At 49.8% G+C, this 20376-nt stretch overlaps 2 protein-coding genes across 5 annotated transcripts in view; one reads left to right on the forward strand and one right to left on the reverse strand.

The window, feature by feature from the left end:
• TG (thyroglobulin) overlaps nucleotides 1–20376 on the forward strand; it is a 243372-nt gene that overhangs the window by 151581 nt on the left and 71415 nt on the right. The window lies entirely within an intron of this gene.
• The window catches only part of SLA (Src like adaptor), a 64161-nt gene that overhangs the window by 3665 nt on the left and 40120 nt on the right, over nucleotides 1–20376 (reverse strand). For 2 of the 4 annotated variants that reach the window (XM_070632112.1, XM_008515506.2), the window contains exons 2-6: nucleotides 19140–19237; nucleotides 10142–10241; nucleotides 9209–9295; nucleotides 6219–6322; nucleotides 3590–3721 (exon numbers count right to left, since the gene is read on the reverse strand). In XM_070632112.1, the coding sequence (XP_070488213.1) occupies nucleotides 3590–3721; nucleotides 6219–6322; nucleotides 9209–9295; nucleotides 10142–10241; nucleotides 19140–19237 (521 nt within the window). Of the gene's footprint in view, nucleotides 1–3589; nucleotides 3722–6218; nucleotides 6323–9208; nucleotides 9296–10141; nucleotides 10242–19139; nucleotides 19421–20376 lie in introns of those variants that run through there. The other 2 variants (XM_008515505.2, XM_070632113.1) reach the window with 2 other exon arrangements.

Raw genomic sequence — 20376 nt, forward strand, 5'->3', positions numbered from 1 at the left:
GGAGAGAAGGAGGGGAGGGAGAGAGAAAGACGGGGTGCAGGGGGGTGGTGAGAGAGAGAAAAAGAGAGAGGGGGAGGGAGGGAGAGAGAGGAAGAGGTGGAAGGAAGTGAAGACAGCACAAAAATGATCAAAGACATAGGAAAAGAAGAGGAGAAAAACAAAGGTAGAGGCAAAAGAGAGAAAGTGGATGAAGAAAAATTTCTCTTCTGTAGCCTAGATACGCATGCACAAAGCGAATGAAAATTAAATAAATCCACTGTTGTTTCCCTCAGCTAGTAGGAAATATCTCAGCGTCCAGAGTCCCTCATCCTCCAGGAGCGTTATGATGCATCCTCCATCTCTTCAAAGCCTTCCACCAGCCATGTCTTAGCGAGAAAGACTGGTTCTGGCTGTGCTCAGGCATTCTCATAGATGGAGGAAATTCTGGGTGGCCTCCATCAGGTTAAAGACCCCAGTGCTTCTCACGTCACAGGGGAGATGGAGTGGCCAAGGATGCGAGATGCTGCTGGCCTCCAGCAGGACAGGACCACCCCGGCCTGGGGCGAACCCATCACCAGGTTTTAGGAAGCACATTGCATCTCTGGCGCTCTCCGCCTCTCCTCTTATTTATGAAGCTCTCCCAGCGTCCTTGCCAAGAACAAAAAGGAATTGTAGCCGAAGAGGCGAACCCAGGCTATCAGAGGGTGTCAGTCAATAATGACTCGTTTCGTGGTTTTCAGTCTGACTTTCACCGTGAACTCAAACGTCCACCCACACTGGCCCGTGCCAAGAAATGTGAGATTGGACCCTGAGGTTAGAGGGAGCTTAATTGGATGTGAATCTGAAATAATTACCTGTCATGGGTTGGAAATTGAAACGACCTCCCAGGTTAGGAGGTGAAGGAGACCAAGTCAGACACAAAGACTAAAGCGATCGACGGCAGTAGGCAGCCCAGGAGTGGGCTCCGTAAAGCCCTTTCTAGGGAAGGTTAATACTGAGGGTGAAAAGGAACTTCTGGCAAAGAGAAAAAGAACTAACAAGTATAAGCAGCTGGCATGAGCCCTGTGTTGATCTGGGGAGGCCCCAGTCAACTTTGAGCTGTCACTATTGTCACACCTGCTTCTGGAATGAGGACACTGAGGATCCTGGGGTCACGTCACGTGCTCAGGGTCACAGAAATGTGAGATTCCAAGTCTCCTTGACTCAGAACCAGGCCCTTGCTCCAAAAACAACTCATTACCTCTAAAAAGGAACGGAAAGAAATCCGACACTGCTTCTGGGGTGTGGACACACTCATCTAATTCTCTCCAATCTACAGAACTCTCCAGAACACTCATTCTTCTCACACCCTTTGACTCCAACCACTCTCCATTCCAGGGTCCCAGTTCCCCATCCCTTTACTTTCCTGGCCATATTTTAGGACTCATTTGTGTCCCACCCTCTCTGTTCTTCAATCACCGCCACGCGTGGAAGATTTAGGTACCAGATATCTCCCACACTTGAATTTATTTTTTTTGGTCCTAACAAGAATCCTATAAGAGGCATTTTAATCCCCATTTTATAGGTGAAGAAACTGAGGCTTGAGGATGTTAAGTAATTTGCCCAAGGGCACCAGGATAAGAAACATAAGCAACTTGTAAAACGAAGATGTCTGTTCAGACCCCTGAGTGCACAATTTCTCTGACTCTGTGCCTTTGGGAAGAATCTGGTGGGAGGTAAAATTGGCCTCGTTGTTTCCACGTTGGGGTCCCCAGAGGCACAGGAAGCCCTCCAGGCTCCCAGACCCTTTTCAGTTATTCTCAGGGGTGAACTGATGCTTGCAATGCATTTATTGATGCAGCAGCCAGGAACGTGTTTTTGGAAGGCCCTGCTTCTGCAGGGGCGTGAGATCCTTGGGTGTCCCTGGCCTGGAAGCCTCAAGGACCTCCCAGACTGTAAAGTTTTTGCGAGGTGGCATCTTTTTCATGTTTGCTTTTGTTTATGCAAAACTTATGGTCTCCACACCTCTCAGATGATTGTTATTAAAAGCCAAATACCACAACCAACCTTTACTCATAATCAGTAAAAGTTGACTGTTTCCAGGACTCCCTTCCTCTTTCATTTTTAGCTAAGCTGCTCAGTTCTCAGCTATCACAGAAACAACATTTGTTTAGCTTTTCTTTTGCATCTGCCACATGCCAGGCTGTGATGGACGCCCTACACGACCAATCCCATTCAATAATCATTGCCACCACCTGCAAGGGCGCTGTCTCCCCCACCTTCCGTGAATGGAGGACTGAGCCTCTGAGGGGCAGAGGTCTCTGCCCGAGGTCTCACAGAGCCCAGATCCGAGCTCAGGCCTGGGTCGCCCAAGCTGCCCTCCCTCCGTCACGACTCGTACTTCTCACAGGCCAGGCGTGATAACCAAGGCCCTGTGGACTCCTCTTTCTCTTTCAAATGCCCTTCAAGATGCCACACCCTAAAGGACGCTGGCAAAGATACCCCAGGGTGTGAGATCTCACTTCCTGAGCCCGGAAGAGGAAAGATGGTGACAAAGTGAAAGTAATTTCTTCTCCCCTCCAATACGCGGGGAAGGGAGGAAGAAGGAGACACCTGCTGAGTAAAGGGGCAGACATTTAGTAGGAGCCTGCTTTCACGTCCGGCACTTCCCATGCATGAACTCGGTGAGGTCTCACAGCATCCCCGAGGCAGGAACAGTTAGTATGTGCATTACACAGAGAAGAAAGTGGGACACAGAGGTGCACAACTGGCACAAGGTTGCCCGGAAGATCTGGGATATGAACACAGAGGTTCCACAGCCAACTTTTAGAGGTTTAGCCCACTTTTTACCATTTCTCCCTTTTCCGTAGGGTAAAATTTCAACTCCTGACCTGGCATTCAGGCCTTTCACAGTCTAACTCAAATTTCCTCATCTGACTCTACCCTATCCCATCACCTCCATCAAAACCACACTGTGCATCCGCCATCTTGGAGGATGCTCCCATGCTGGTCACCTCTCTCCTGGGTCCAGGAAGGACGTACAAGTGAGTGAAGCACAATGTCTGGTCATTTAGACCTTGTTGGGAAACACAAAGTGGTCCACAGTTAACTAGGCCACAAGGCAGAATGAGAGGAATTCAGGGGGACACCTGGCCTCTACGGGAGCAGCGAAGACGGGCAATGAATCCCAACTCCTGTCATTACGCAGGGGGCTTCCCGTTGGCTTGAAGGCTGACGAGGATTTTGACGTGCAGAAAAGGGGAAATGAGTGGCGTTTCAGAACAAAGCCCCAGAGGCCTGCAAATGTATGGTGCGCCGAAGGAAGCGCGAGCTGTTTGCGGTTGTGACCGTAGGGGCATCCTGACTCGTTTCCTTTACAGGTAGACAGAGGGTGAATTTGAGCTTAGCCGCATTTTACTCACTTGCGCAGCTTTCACAGGCAGTCTGTTTTAGCCTGAAATTCACAGTCCGAATTAGCAAGAGCATATTAAGAAGGCAGGATGGACGGACAGGACAGCCAAGGAAGTCCCTGGCGTGTATCGGTGACCCGTGTGCATCCCAGACTGAGGGCGCCACAGGGCAATTAGCAAAGAGAGGCTTCATTGATGGGTCCTGATGGAGTGTTTCTTACCGGAATAGTGGTTCACGAGATCCTCCAGGCACTGGAAGGTGAGCCTCGGGGAAATGTAATACCAGTTGTTTGGCAGGCGGAAGATACGGTAATGCTTCACCTGCCGGTGTCTCACCGAGAGTGAATAGAAACCTGCAGAAGATGGAGGACACGTCAGTAGCATTCTACATGTCCCCACACGAGAGCAGCCTGCGGAGGAGCCCCCCCACCACTGAAGCCGAGAGATGCTCTCAGCCTTGTGCTATCGTGACGATACCCTGACTTGCATGCTTGTCTTTGGAACAGCAGCTGCTAGAACCCATCTGCCTGGATGGAGCTCACCCCAGGAGCATACTATCTTAGCAGCCGGGGTGCACTAATCCTGTCACAATACAAGTTTTCAAGGGCATGGGCTTAGTCTGTGCTTTGTGACCTTCCCATTCGAGCGGCTTCCACGTGCTTTTGTGGGCCTTGGGACCAGGTTAAATGATCAGAGTTGGGTTGCACCTTGTGGCTCCAGGGCCAGTGGTCATTCTTGAGTCCTTCCTGCATGTAAGTTCTATGATGTTTGTGCTGCCGTCTTTCCTGCTGTCCCACCAGTGCCGCCATGCCACCCATTTGAGGGGCCTTACAGATACGCCCCCATTTCTTGGTCCCTATTCCCTCTGACTTAGGCTTGGTTTTCTCAGAAATTTGGAAAAGAGGCAATTAAGACATTTTTGTGGTATCCCTAAGAAGCAGGTAAACCATGTTATTTCTCCTGAAGCACGATTAGAGTAATGACCCCATATGGGTTAGAAGAGCAGAAGCTTGGGTAAGTGCCTTCCCCTCTCTTAGCCTCGACTTCCCCAAATGGAAAGTGAGAGAATGGGGCTTAGGTCATGTTTAAGGGTCCTTGCTGCTCTGTCGTCTGGGGTCCCAGGAGGGAAGTACGCTCTAGAGGCGGTGAGGGGGCAGGTCCGTAGCATGTACCAAGTCTTTGCTGTGTGGGCTGGGCAGGGTGCTAAGCTATTTCCAAGCAACCTCTCTGTTGAGTCTCAGAAAGACCCCAGGAGGTATTGTCCCCAAATATCTTACAGATGGAGAAACTGGGGCTCAGCGCCCCTGAGCCACATGGCCAGAGGCACACAGCTCGGAAAGGGCAGACCTGGGCTTTGCCCCTTGTCCCCGGCAGGCCTCCGAGAGCATTGATGGGCAGCCCTCTCTTTGCCCCAGGCCTGCCCTCTGACTCAACCCAACATGTGTCTTCTGGTAATGTCAACGGGGACTGGAAGTATGGTGAGCAGGTCAAGGGGCAGGTGGAAACTTATCAGAACTTTGCATACCCAAGGGAGCAGAGCCCGCCACCCCCACCCCAGCCCCACTCCAGCTGCACCTCTGCCTGATGACAACTTTAGTTTTAGACAAACTTTGGCACTTCAAGCTGGGATCTCTCTCCCCCACCTCTCGGCCATGCCAGCTTAGAGGGTCTGAGTCTGGGTCTCCTGCCTCGGGGGACCCCGGGATATGCACAGAAGTTTCCCCTTTGCTTTGATCTTGCTGTCCCTCGGCACATTCAAGTTTTTGAGAGAAACGTTTTCCTTGGATTTTTTTATCACTATGTATGGTCCCTGCATCCCCAGAGTTAAGGCTGGTGCTCGTTTCGGTGAAGGGCTCCAGCACCAGGCAGCCCTGGCGCTTAATAGACGAGTGGGAAATACTCTCAGATGCCACGTCTCTTTTCTCTGATGGCAGGTGTGCAAGAAGCAGGCTAAGAACTGGAAAATATCTTCTCTATGTAAAAAGCTATGATTATTCTCAGTCTGGGAAAGCCCTAGCTGCTAAGTATTCTGCTCCCGCGAGTTTAAGTGCTTACTCCCACCCACACAGCGTGCTAAGCACTTTCCTATTGTGAATCCCACGTTATAGGTAAGGAAACCTGAGCTTGGAGAGACAGGAGACTTCTTGGTAATTCACACAGCCCAAATGAGAGTTCGGGACCCTTGCTCTGAGCCACGACAGAGCCCTGCTATTTCTTTTTCACTGAATTACTTAACGCATAGGAAGTACAGGAATTATAAGGATAAGGATCATGTATGTAAGAAGGTGCGTCTGCTTGTGCTGATGCTCTAAGCTCTCTGATTGCATCATAGGGCACAGCGGGAACTGATATTGAGGGTCCCCTGTGCAGCGAGAGCACTACAATTATTAGTGCATTTGAATCATACCGCAACCTCACAGGGGAGGGGCTTTCTCTCCATTTCACAGATGAGAAAACTGAGCCCCGAGAAGTAAATGGCCCGCCCAAGTCAGAGAGCCTGAGAGCACAGGCCAGGCCTAGCTGGAGGCCCATGGGCTCTCTGCGCCAGGTGCTGCCGACGCCTGGCGTTCGCTTTTCTTCTCGGCTGATGGGAAATTTTCCAGCAGGAGTCAGCAGGGCCTGCTATGGGGCAGGGCCACGGCCGTGCCCACGAAGTCCGGGCTACCTGTTTCTAGGCCCCCAGCTGTGATGCTGGCCTCACCGGCGGTGTGTGGGCGCAGGGGGCTCACCACATTGGATGGATTTGTGTGCGTCCTGGGAGGAGGGAAAATGAGCCGCGTGATGAGTCAGCCGGGAGCAAAAGGTGCTTGTCTGACCAGAGCATGGAAAGATGAGTCGCAGGCCGCTCACCTTTCTTGGTCTCACTCTCTCTGATCATGAAGGAGCCGATCTTCGTGTCTGGCAGCTGCAGCAACTCTTCGGCCTTGTCTCTGCCCAGTCCTTCAAAAAGCCAGCTGGGAAGCAGGGGGACAGCCATGAGTATGTATCCTGAGCACTGAGCACGCCCTCCCCCAGAACAGACAGGCGGGTGCAGAATTAACATCGAGGCCCAGTTAATATAAAACTGTTGGGATTAAAAAGAGGAGGGCAATCGGCTGCTCCTTCCTTCCTGCCTTCTTCCTACTTCTAATCTTTCCAGTAAGATTCCTGAATACCTATTGCATGCCAGGGATTACTGCGGATAATGAAGACACAAAGATGCACAAAACGTATTTCTTATCCCGTTTGTCAAATGCCACCTGCACTGTGCCCTTCTGCATTACATAATATATCAGTATTTTAAAATGAGATAAGGGACCTATCTGGTAGATTGTTTACTGTCTACCTCCCTTATCCTTCAATTTCCCAGCCTCTCCCTCACCACCCCGTGAGGGCAGGGACTGTGTCTGCCTTTTTGGGTTCCATCTTTGTGTCCAGGTTATCAAGCTTGGCGTACATTTGTGAATGCATGGGTGGACACAAGAAAGAGAGCAATAGTGGTGCATCGTTTCACCAACTCGACAAGCCCCACTTTGCATTCATTCTAGTTCCTTCTTGTCTTCTCTTTCTCGACATATTTTAAGCACAGTTGTCATGGCCCTATGCATGTGCATGTGTTTCTTTCTTTTTTTTCACCTAACACTAAAAAAAGGTGGTTGTTAATCCCGGAGTCCTGCTTTCCAATGGAAAGTTCGCCTTCCGTAGGAGAGCCGACAGTTCTGAATACTCTTTAGAAAGCAGCTCATACACAAAGGAATCAGTGTTCAGAGGAAAGGGCCCTCAGTCATGTTTCAGAGCAGGCTCCGCCAGGTCTCGGCGTGCAAGGAAATGCTTTGTTAGCAGCTGGCTGGTGCGCACTCGGAAGCAACTGCGCATCGCTTTGAACGGTCTCCGTATTTCAGTGAGTGGACCTCGCCTTTTAATCCACAGCTCTGAGTGCGTGTGTGCTGTGGGGAATATTAATGCTCTCCTGCTTTGCACCCTTTAACGTTCCCCGTGGCACACAAGTGGGTCACTGAAGGGGCCAGCTGAAGTACCACGTGTGAGAAGACCCACAGAAACAACCTCAGATGCCATTTATTTATGGACTGGTCTCCAAGAGCGCTTCTGTTGTTAAGACGGTGATTATACCATATTTGGCCAAATATTTCAACTCTTCCCTTAATTCTCCACAATGTATAGCATATTATTTTAGTGTACATGACAAGTTTTCATCCTTTCAAGTCCTTACATGAAATTCCACTTATAAAAATGAAGACAGTGTAACAATAACAATAGCTGTGTATGAATACTAATTCTGGGCCGCATACCATATTAAGCACTTGAAATCTAATCCTCTTATCAACCCTCTAAGACGGGTAGTATGACCTCTTTCACACCGATGAGGATACTGAGGGTCAGAGTGATCAAGTAATTTGTCCAGGTTGCCCCATGTCAGCAACTGACAGAGCTAGAATTGGGACGGCCAGTTCCATAACCACTATGCCGCACTTCCTCTCTTCCTGTTCTATATTTTAAGGACATCTATTGCATGTACTAGATCAGAAACTCCCTAGGGTCGTGATTCCGTTTTATTCATCCGGGTTCCCCACCACCCCCAGCTCCTGCCAGCCTTCGGCATGAAGGGGTTGATGCTTGTTCGCTGAACAAATGAATGGATCAGCGACACGCAGCTGACTGGGAAGAGTTCCGTGACCCACATCTCTCTCAGAACGTAACTCTCACGGCAGCTCCTGCCCCACTTCTGCTCCCTTTCATCATCCTCAGTGCAGACATGGGGTTTGGTCCTCATGATCAAAGCAGTCATACTGCAATGAAATGCAGCGAATTACATTCTTCAAGATATTCAGGCACTTATGTCTGCTTCCCCAGGGGAGCATGTGGCACGCACAGTCCTTCTCTGAATGTGAAGAAGTTACTTCTGGATCCCTTCAAATAAAAACGGTGCTTCCTTTCTTCCTTCCTATATAGTGTACACTTCTTTGCCAAGGTCCCGCCTTGGTAGCCTGACAGGTGAGAAGACTGTGGCTCAGGGAGGGTAAGAAGCTTTCCCAAGGCTCTTCCATGGCAGTCAGGGAGCGAGCCCCCCATATTCCGGCCGGTGCTCTGGCCTCCAGAGCTGCTATCATGCCGCAGGGCCTCTCCTGTGAAAGTGCCGGAGAGAGCGATGTGCCTGTCTCGTCTGCCACGCCCAACCGTTTAGAGTTTCTCTTCTTCTGCTTGACTTACCCATTTGTCAGGTTGGGTGTGTCAGCATTGCTGGGAGGAAGCGTTCTCTGTGTTTTGGATGTGATTTAGGCAATATGTGTCGAGCGCTTACTGTAATGCCAGGCATTGCTCCAGGAACTACCTGTGTATCATCTCATCTCATTTCCCTAACTCCGCTATACCTTGGTCATACTATTATATATTATTATCCCTATTGCTTGATAATATGACTTCTGTTTGACAAGTGAGGAAAGGAAACTGATGCGTAGAATGTTGAGTAGCTCGTCCGCTGTCACAAAGGCAGAGAGCAACAGAGGCAGGATTTGAAGCCAGACAGACTGACTTTTGGCTGCTGCCTCCTGTGAATATTTCCTGAGTGTTTATTACCATGTGCCAGGAATGCCGTGTTAGAGCTGAAAGGTCTACCTCCCGTCGTCTGTCTTACTGATGGGGAAATCGAGTCTCGGACAGGGGGAGGGGTTAGCCCAAGGTCACCCCCTTCCTTGCTTGCGGACTGAGCTGTGAGTAGAAGTGACCCTCTGGAACCTATGCCTTCCGTCCCACTGTACTGTGCTGGAATCGCTCTGTGCACACTTACAGACCGCTAGCATAAATACCGTGCTTTATCGATGCTATCTCAGAAATGTACTCACCCATGGTAAACTCGGGCCACGCATATTCCAGGAATATAGTTCTCTCGACCGGTGCTAAGGGAAATGGCTTTCCACCATCCCCCCTCGCTGTAAGAGGAAGAACAGAGAGGACAGGGAGAGAGGTAAGTGGCAAAGCAAATGAGTGAATGAATCAATCAACAGAGACATCAGATTTAATCTGGGGCACCTCGGGACGTTCCTTTTTAAACACCTATCATTGGCCCCATGTCCCGAATTTCTCCATATGAAAATGTAGTTTTTAAGCGTATCCCCCATTCCAAGCTAACCAGGAAATCTTCTCATGGGCTGGCAATAGGCCCCTTTCAGAGATCAGCAGCCTATGTTTCCAGCTGATGTTCCACCATTGGAGACTTTTTAAAATAAATGTTTAATACACTGATTTCTACTCTGCAAGAGAACCAAGCTAGTTTCACGTGCCTATATCAATAAGGATCTATATGAAAGGGGCTTAGAGCTGCTATTTCTCTATAGCCTGTTTCAAACCACGAGAGACAACAGGATAGAAGGCAATACTTTTTGTTTATCAGCAGAAGTTTCTTCAGAACCCTGGGTCCTCCTTCCCATGGTATATAACGTAAAGTCTGCACTGGTATATAATATCAACACTGCATGTATGGTGGGAGATGAAGTCAATATGAGAAGCAAAAGTTGGATCATAATGGGTGTCAAAACCAACTTAAGGAATTTAAATCTTACCTATCAGGCAATGGGGAGCCACTGAAGGTTTTAGACCACTGGCAGCATTGAGGAGGATTAAGCTTGAAGGCCTGCCGTATGGGCCAAATTTCTCACCTCACAATCAGACCAGAGCCAGCATGGAATTGGACAGTTGTAGCTAAAATCTGATGACTCCCACCGACATAGAGTTCATCCTTTTGGGGCAATTATAAAAGTTTTGGAAAGCTAACTCACTCAGAAATCACGCGCAGTTTCTCCCCTCGGCGGAATATGGGGGGGCTGATGTCAGGAGATGGGTAGTCACACAGCACCGCCAGGAAGTCGCTGTCCAGTCCTGGGGTAACAAAGACAAGGGCTGTTCTTATTCACGGGGACAAAAAGGCGGCCCTGGGAGAGGAGGGCGCAAAGATGAGCCCCTCCTGGGACTTTCCAGCTGCAGACACCTGACTGGTTTGGAGACAGCAGTTTACGGCAGGCCCTCCTCTCTGCAGGAATGGTGGTGCAGCGTGCCCGAAGGACCGCAGCGGGTCAGGTGACCTCCTCCCATCCTTAGCTTGCCTTGGCCCTGATGTTCTCCTCTGAGAAATGGGGATCCAGAGACCCCTGAGCTGAAGTCACAAGATCTGGCTTCAGGGTCTGCCCCGTGTCTACTGATCTATACAATCTTGGGCAAGTCCTGGAGTGCCTACTAGCCTCAATTTCCCCACCTTCAAAACAGCGCTAATGGTACCTCATTCCAGGGTCCTTCTGAGCGGAGATGAAAGTACGTGGCAGCACCTCATGAATGACAGGGGCTATAGACACATCCTTTATTACCATCCCCTGAGGTGCCATCTCTGGGCCTGTGGGCCCCACATCTGTAACCCTGGGGTGGGGAGGTTGGGGTGAGGCTGCATGAATTCTGAGGACCCACCAGGACCAGGAGACACTAATTCTGAAGCTCGACAAAGCACTTCTTCCTTATAGGACATAGGGAACCGTATTGGAGATCTCTTTAAGAGGGACTTTGAGGTGAGAAGGCGGGCGTTGAAGAACGTTGAGTCTTTTTAATCACATGGATACTGAAAGTCCTTCTGGCAAAGTTTTGAAAAGGAAAGCATGCTCTCTGGTGTACTCCTGTGAGTACAGATTACTGCAGAGCAGAGATTCAGTGCTAACGTGTGAATTCGCTTTTTGCTACCAAGTAAAATCCGTCTTTCACAGCCTAGTGATTTGTCATCATTCAGATGCATTAGATGCAGGGTAATATTAGGGTACTTTTGGGGGGAAAGTAATATACCTTATAAATCAGCAAATACCGTAATTGTTTACTACAATGTTTATCACTCCATGCACTGGCTGAGCATCTCAACTCAAAATTCTGGATAACGCATCGTTTATTCATTCATTGGGCAATTCTTCGCTTGAGCACCTACTGTGGGCCAAGCGTGGCGATAGGGCAAGCTCTGATGGAGCTCACGCTCGAGTGAATACCCAGTAATTGTGGGAGGGGTAATCCCTACCCACTTCACCCCAGGAAAATCTGGAGAAATCTCAGCACTCAGGCATGGCATGCTTGGTGGCCCAAAGAGGCCACTTTCTAGGAGCCGGATGCTCCCGTGTTGGGTCCTCTAGACCCTGCCCCTTACAACTCAGATGTCCTGCAGTCTCCAAGTCGTAAGTCCCCAGACAGACTAAGTTGAAAGAGAGCTTGAGGACTAGAATGAGTAAGAGTGGATCGGAAACAGGTGATCACCGTGAAACAGCGCCCTCAGATGCATCATTCACTTGGGGATGCCGAATCGCAGATGATAAACATGTAAAAGCAAGCATTTCTGGCTGTGCGTTGGAAACCAAAAGTGCCTCCAGGTGGCCGTGGTCACTGAGAAGGGTCCAGGCTCATGGAAGGAGCAGTGTCGGGCCGCGGAAGGGCTGACCCTATTGAGGCCTCTGACCTTCCCTGAGCCTGTAAGGAGACCCCCTTGCATTCTGCTTTGCTCAATTAAAAAAGGGGTTCTTCCTTTGGGTAGCCCAGACCCCACCCCAATAATTACAGGCAGCTCTAAAATGTATGTTGGGTTGGCATCCAGGAGTCCAGGGTTCTGATAATGGGTGGCTCCAGATTTTGTGGGGCATGAAGCTTGTGCCAATTTGCAGGCCCTCTTTAAGAAAAACAAGACAAAAGTGCAAATGCAAAATCAGGCCCAGTCCCTAGGAAGGTTGCCGAGCCAGTGAGGGGGCCCTAATGCGTAGGGTTTGTTCAGCTTCCTGGTAAGCCCGCCCGACTATGAGGGGGACTCTTCTGCTCTGAGTGTGGACGCATGTTTCCCCTCTTGGACCTTGGTTAGTATGGACGTTGAAGGATTGGGAAACACCTGCATGAGGGAAATCTGGACGACTGGCCCCAAATACGGAGGGACCACTTATTAACATACACGCTCTCCACTGCGTGCCCAGCGCAGCCCTGTTTTTCCTGACTTGCCAGGTTCCCCCATCCTCAGAGCCTGTGTACAGGTTGCTCCTCTGCCAGGCACACACCCTGCTCTCCTCTCTCTTGTCATCCCTGCTCCGTCAACTCAAAAATCACCTCCGGAGGCTCAGCCACCTGCTATACCCCGCTCTCGGGCCCCTGTGCTTTTCCTTTGAAGCAATGCCCCCGGTCAGGTCGTATTTTCGTTTGTGTGGCTGTCAGGGGAGTGACTGTGGACTCCAGGGGGAGCTGTCTTGTAGCTCCCAGCCCAGCAGCGAGCCTGTCCCATCAAGGATGCTCGAGGCAGGTTTGTCCAGTGACAGTATGGAGAGGCCCCTGTGCCACCCACCGTGCCCTTAAAAACTGCCATTATGCTGCATTTTAAAAGTAAAACCTGATTTGTGGCAGACAGAGCAGTGGGCGGTCATCACAGAACCAGCCCCTTGGGGAAATCAAGGGTTGAGATGAGAGGCACAGCATTTGTTATTTGTGACAATGATAGAATCTTGAAACAGACTGCGCATCTACAGAGCGATGGGGGCTTTGATCTCCCATGCAAGATTAAGAGCGCGAAACAGAACAACTGTCTTTCCTAACGTTAAAAACAAAACCCAACAGAAACAAAAACAAAAAGAAAACCCCCGTTATAAAAGCAATGGTTTCAATGGGGGAAAAGAGGCTATGGGGCTGGAGAGTTTCGATTTCACAATAACAAAGCTGAATTTCCTGTGGAATTTCCGTAATAATGATGTTTTTATAGCTATAACACTTAAAACATCACTGAGAAAATCTTGTATGGGGGCTTTTGCTTAAAGGTAATGGCCTTTCTGTGGTCCTTTGCAAGGGATTTCTGGCTCATCTCTATTACCTTTATCACCTTTGGTATTAGGCAAACAAAAGACTGATTCAGTGGAAGGCACTGGAGTTGGTTTGTGTTTATACAGGAAGGGCAGCCATTCTCAACAAGATCGGGTGCCAGCATCCCAACCAAGTGTTCCACCAGCTTTGGTCCCTACAGTGAAATAAACTCATGGTAGGAAATTTAAGTTTGCTGATCCGATTCAAACACATGAGCACGTCTTCCTGGGGCCCCCTGGCTTTATGGAGAGCTGAGCATTTGAATTAACTCAGATAAATGAGTGACGTGAAGAGAAGTGCTGAGGAAGCCGATGAGATTATTGCAGACATAAGATGAGGAAATAAATTAAGTGAAGAAAGCTGTGCTGGGCAAGAAAGGAGAAATCCCGAGAGAATTTTCAGAAGAGAGGACGGGCTTTGAAATCAATCAGGCCTGGCTTCAGTTCCGCCTCCACCACTGAATCGCTCTGCGATGTGGGGAGAGATTTATTTTTAACCAACCTGAGCTCGAATTTCTTCGTGTATAAAAATGGGAAATATCAAAATCTGCCTCATAGGATTCGGTTAGGATTCGAGATGCAGGGTATGCGTAGAGCCTGCTTCAATAAGTAGCAGTTAATGTCATTTTTATGGGATGGGGTGGGGTTATCCTTCTGTAATCCAAGACCAATTTCAGACAATAGCTTCTTAAATTTTCAAAAGCCTCCAGTGGTATAAATTTGAAAATATTCTTATCTTCTAAAAACAAACTCCATTTGGTGAGAACAGAAGATGAAATTCAAAAGACCAATATTTGCTGAGAGCTCAACTCAAAAACGAGTCGGATTGAACAAAAGGTACCAAAATGTAAAACAGGAAATGAGCCCAGAAAAGGAAGGAGATTTACTAGACCAGGCAGACTTACTAGCCACAGAGATTACTTGGTTAAAAGAGGTTAAAAGAGGTTATTTATACTGCTTGGACTATCCTTACAATTTCTTCCGAAATGCTGAATACGTTTCAATAGGTCCCAGTTATAACTGTCTAGCAAAACCAGCCATTCTTTACTTCCAATGCTCCATACAGCCCAAAGCAACCCATCCTCTTAGTTAAAGGATGAAGAGATGGAGGCTGGGGGAGTTTTAGTAACATGTCCAGGGGAGAGCACCTCTCCTTGGTGCTTGGTTTCCAGGCTCTCCCCAGTTAACACTTGAACTGTGACAGGTTGGGACCAAGGCTGATTTAAATGACACTTCCTGGTTGGCGCAGGCAGCTCCGCGCAGTTGGTGGGCAAGGAGCTACACCACTCTGCGAATTGAGCTTCTGGGTTTGCATGCCTGAGTCATGCCCGAACTCATGACCTCCAGAGAATTCAGGGCTGGCCGGCCTTTAGTATCTTTTACAGGAGATACACACACCTAACCCATCAGATAGGGCTGCGCAGACTGGCCCGATGGAAGGTCTCCTGAGTTCTGTTGGTCACCACAAACCAAGAGTGGTACCTGTGGGTCCTGTGTTATGGGCTGGGGAGTGAGACACAGCAGTCCAGAAAGCTCTTTTCTGCCCAAAGCCTTGGTTTCTCCATCTGTTAGATGGGGCAGACTGGGTCTGAGTAGACCCTGAGGCTCTTAGATGCTACAGTGAGGTAGAAAGCCTTGCCCAAGAACACACAACCGGTAAGCTGAGTGCCTGGTTTCAAAACCGGGTTAACCTATCAGCAGAGGATGTAGACAACTCTTGACCTCCTGCTCTTATCTTGTCACAGCTGAGTATCATCCACACTTCTACCTACTTAAGAATTTTTTTCTTTATGTTAAATCACTTAAAAAAAAATCTTTAGTACCATTCTAAGAAATGTGAAATCTTGGGTTTGATGGGCTAGTTGTATTTTTAATAGTATCCGTTAAATGTACAATGATATAAAAGTTGAAGGATCACGTGCCACCTAAAACCATCTTATTTACCAGCAGTGGGGTGAGTAAGACCCAGATGGGAAATGCAGATCTGGTCAAAGATCTGACGCAGATTCTTGTCTATGGCATCCCTCTCAAGAGCACTTGAGTGTCTGTGTCATTAAATCTGGCAGCCACGCTCTCCCTTGCTCTAGAGAGTGTCCATGCCCTCAGAGCATGTGAGCTTCTGGAAAGTCCGTCCTCTCCAGGCATATAACGTGGGAGTGAAGAGAGTGACTGGATTCAGGCCACCTGGCTTCAAATCCCGTCTATCCCCTTCCGAGCTGTATGGCCTCCAGCATGTAATGGAACCTTCTTGTGCCTCAGTTTCCTCCAAAGCGCAGTGGAGATGACAATAGTGATTACTGCCTGGGCTGTTGTGAGAATCAAGAGTTGGTGTGTGTAAAGCGTGTGGAATCATGTCTGGCACACTATAAGCACCAAGTAGTTCTAACGATCCCCGTTTTGTAAGTGAGAACAGAGAGATGCTATGAAGACGAAGTGACTTCTCTCATCTCTTGTCGTGTGCTAGGGTAGGGGCAGGGCTAACAGCCAGGTCTACGGTCTATGAGTTTTAGGGGGTTTAAGATGCACCAGGGGGCTTATGAGGAAATAGGCATGCTGCCACCTCCCAGTATCACTGGATGCTGATGAGCTGGTCTGGGGTGGGGCTCAGGAATCTGCCTTTTTCACGACTTCCCAGGGGATCCGATGCACTTCATCTGAGGACCACTCACTGAGAAGCGCCAGGCTAGGTCTGAGACTTCCCTGCCCCCCTCCTCCTCCCCAGAGCCCCACCCACCCCTTCTTTCCACGGGGCAGCACCCTCGATGCTATGTAAATGCACGGCTTAGCGTTGTTTCCATCCTTGTGCAGACAGGGGTCTGAACAGTGTCCGGGTTTGCTTTACCACCTCTGTCAGTGAGATCTCACTTGAGGTCAGGGCAATCAGGAGGGGTAAGAAGGGAGGAGAGGGCAAAGATCGCCGCGATGTGACCGAATTCTCATTTGAAGGTGGAAATCATGCCATTTCCCACTACGTGGGAGTTCCCTAGGTCTTGTTCAATTCTGTACCGCCTGTGTCTGGCACGGAGGAGGAGTCCAAACGACACGTAGAATTACAGAGAAAATGAGCTATTTAAGATCATTTGTAAACAAGTCATGGAATCCCCAATTTTACCACTGTAAAACTTTTTGGGGGATGGCCATTTAGACATAGCCTGGTGCAATCAGATGACCCCAAATGGAATTTATAAAAAGGAATTCCACTCCCATGTATCAGGTAGTTACACTGTGCTGTGTGATTGCTGTGACGGAGGGATTGTCACGATCTGGTCTGAGAGCTGAGTCCCCACTCGTGGGAGCCTGGGGGACTTACCCAAGGTCACCCAAAGTCCAAGGGACTGAACCAGAAGCTCAACAAGGCCCTTCACCTGTGAGACCTGCCCTGTTTCCATCAAGTCCTACTCTCTCTGTGGGTTTTGTGATATTAGTCTCTAGGAGCTAGACTAATCAGGAATGTTCTGGAAAGCTCAGTTGAGCAGAAAACAGATGGTCAGAGCTGCCTTCCAAGGCATTCACAGCCCTGGTTAGGGGGAAGAATGATCTAAAAGCTCAGAAAACTTGTCCATCTCGAAGTCCACAGGTTGGCCTCCTGCCCATCCCCGCGCAGCGCCAGCGGCCTTTGGTGCTTTTATGCTGCACTGTTCACGCTAAAGTCAGAGGATGCGCGAATCGTTCGTTGGCCTAAAGCAGTCAGCTCCCCATACTCCCTCCTGAGTATCTGAGACTAGCCAAATGAGTAAGCACGAGGGTTAGCTGAGAAGGCATTCATTCTGTGAAAACCCAAAGAGAGTCTACCTAATGCAGCATGATGCGTGCCGCCTTCTCCCTTATTCAAGTAGGTGTCAGAGAAAAGAGGAAATCAAGCTGGGACCCGGCACAAGGGAAACTTTGCAGGGTGGAGGATGGAAAGGTCACCCGCCGATGCTTGATGTGGTTGCCTAGATCACAACTGGGTACGACCTGGGGAATTCTCTTTCCCGGGGGTGGAGGGTTGGGGAGACCCCTCTACGCCCTTTTGAGAGGTGACCTCCCACCCACACCGTGGAAAAAGAGAAACTTATTTCATGACAATTTGCATTTAAAAAATAAAGGCAAATGAGCGAGTCCTCGGGGGCCCATGTTTTCATGGGGTTTGTTCAAGCATGCCGCCCCCCAGCCCCAGGGTGAGAGGTGACAAGGCAAGATGGATTCAGTGGGCGAGTCCTCCTGAGCTGGCCTGGGTCCTGGGCATTAGGGTTTCGGTTTTCTAGAGGTGGCCCTGGTGGGAGGAGGTGGGGAGGGGCCCAGGCTCCCTGCGGTGGCAGCAGACATGGCCGCTCGGCACAGCTGCATGGTGCTGAGCTTAAATGGGAGGTAAAGGGCCCCGCTACCCTCTGCTCTACCTTATCACGTGGTTCCATCTCCTTTGTCCTGGGAACATTCTTTTGATCTTTTCCCCTTGGGTTTGGGGAGGAGAGTGACTGGGCTGGAAAGGAGAGCCGTGGCATTGCCGCGTCTAACTTGAGTGGGCTGTGGGCTGCAGGTCTCTGCAGGGCTCTGTGACCTGCCTAAGCTGGCTGTCTCCCTCTGGGGAGAAGTGAGAAGTCATGGAATGAGCGTCCACAGAGGCAGGGTGGGAACCTGGCTCCGTCCACTCTGGGGTTGAGTGTTGAGTGGCGGCTCAGCAGGCTTCATGGTGAACACCATGCTTGTGAAGTTTCCCCAGGGCGGTGGTGAGAGGGGCACGGGGAATCCAGCATGGTCACCCCTGTCAGGAGATGGAGACCAGGCCCCGAATGCTGTGATGTCAGGGAGAAGGCAGAAGTGTCCCAAGGTTCCCCATGACTCACCCTGGGGACACCGATGGGTTACCTGACCTCCTGACCACCTCCTTCCCAGGGGCTTAGAGGACCCACATGGTGGCCCCCAGTGACCTGACTAGGAAATAGAGGCCAGGGTGTTCAAAGCAACCGGCACCACTGCCCCCGGGGCTGCTGTGCCCTCTCCCAGCTCTCTGGCCACGCCCTGAAGGACCATGTGGCTTTAGGAGCCTAGCTTCACCTGGCATCTCCAGGAAAAGCTGACTTTTGTCATCACTGATTAATCCGTGACATCGTGCCATCCCTCTAGAACACCTGATGCTACCAATGGAACACAAGGATTCTGTTATTTTCAGGAAGATTTCCTAGGGCTCGTGTCTAGTTTTGTGAAGTTACATCAAAAAAGCCGTTGCAGCACTGTGATAATATATACCCAGGATAACATTACACCCATGGATATTACATCACGGGCTGGCAGGGTGGGGTGAGCAAGAGCCTAGGTTTCCAAATCGGACTGGCCTCAGTTGGAAATAGGACTCTACAAATAGCTAATGAGATAAACCATATTCCCTTTGTGGGCCTCAGTTTCCCCACCTATAAAATAAAGGGATTGAACCAGATGCTCTCGAAGGTACATCACAAAACCCCAGCAAGTCAGCATCCTTCCATTGCTCAATCTTTTTCGGTGGAGTGGGATGAGAAAGATCGGCCCTGTGCTAACATCTGTTGCCATTCTTCCTCTTCTTTTTGTTTTCCACCCCAAAGCCCCAGTACATAGTTATATATCCTAGTTGTAAGTCCTTCTCGTTCTTCTATGTGGGATGCCACCACAGCATGGCTTGATGAGCAGTGCGTAGGTCTGCTCTGGGATCTGATCCAGCGAACCCCAGGCCACCGAAGCTGAGTGTGTGAACTTAACCACTCGGCCACAGGGCCGGCCCCCTGCTCAATCTTTTTTAACATTTAATTATGAAAATGTTAACGACAAGCAAAGCCAGAGAGACCAGAATAAAGAAGCCCTCTGTACCCATTGCCCTGCTTCAACAGTTAGCAGCATCTGCCGTCGCCCCGTCTTCACCCCGGGCTCCCGCGGGATGGAGTTAAGCATCCACCCAAGAAGCCAGACTTACCATCCGGGTTGGGCAGAGGCCTCTCGGGAGGGGCCGGGGTGGATCTCATGCTGTTTCCCATTTCTCTCTCTCCCTGGGCTGTCGAAGTCGCTCGAAGCCTACGGCACAGGGGATACACACAGCAAGTCAACCACGCGCCGAGCCCTCTGGGTGGAGACTGACCTAGTTTAGAGTACATCGTGCATCATTTTTTCAGGCGGCTCGCTCCTTGAAAGGCGGGTGTTTTCAGGGGAAGATGAGATTGGCGAGTGTTGGTTACGTTTGCGCAGATTGGCGAGTGTTGGTTACATTTGCGCAGCTCTCATTCTTTTATCAAGGGAATGACAGAGAAAAACCACAGAGAGGGAAGTTGCTCGCAAAGGCTGTTGGTGGCGAAAGTTTCCATTCCTGCCTGCGCCAGCTGACAGCGAGCGGCGGTGTTTGTGTGAGCGGTGGCAGCCTTTCACACGCCCGCCCCCCCCAGGGTCTCTCTTCCCGGGAGCCCGGCCCTGGACTCCCAGCACAGGGATCGGGGGACACTGAAAACTAAGGAGTGAAGGGGGTGAGCAGAGGATGCTTCCTGTTTCAACTTTCCCTCTTTGGTTCTAGTTTTTCAACATGTTCTAACAAACACTGAAAAGGGGAAACTCGGTAACGAGGCTGTATGTTTGCAGCACGCCACATGCGCCACTCCTGCACTTGTACATCGGCTCTTACTTTAGATTATCTTGGGATCGCTGCACCCATAACCCCATTTTTCAGTGAAGGAAACTGAGTCCCAGAGAGGGTAAGGGCCTTGTCTAAGGTCACATGGCACGTAACCGTGGAGCCAAGATTTGAACTGCTGACACTAAGTCTCCGGTTTGTTCCATAACGGTTCCAATTCTGGCTCTGCACGTCCAAGCGAGTGACCTTGGGCAAGTCATTGACCTGCTCCTGTCTGTTTCGGGGAATACTAATGAAGCAACATTAGGTCGTGGCTGCAAAATTAACAGATAAAGCGTGTGAAGCCCTTAGACCACGGCCTGGCTTAAAATCCATGTTATTGCCATTTACAGTTTCTGATTACATTTTCTGATTCTCCCATAGTGATAAAAGCTTGAATTCAGGGACTTTATACAAGGATTTTGGAAAGGAACTTAAGTGATTAGAGAATGAAAGTGTTCTCCCGGGCTGCTAGAAGCATAGAGAAGGCCACACCCACAGACAGAGCTGTCTGTGTCTCATGAGGACAGAGAGGAGAACTGATGGGGCAGGT

Source organism: Equus przewalskii, chromosome 8 (genome assembly GCF_037783145.1).
Source record: "Equus przewalskii isolate Varuska chromosome 8, EquPr2, whole genome shotgun sequence".
Lineage (NCBI taxonomy): Eukaryota > Metazoa > Chordata > Mammalia > Perissodactyla > Equidae > Equus > Equus przewalskii.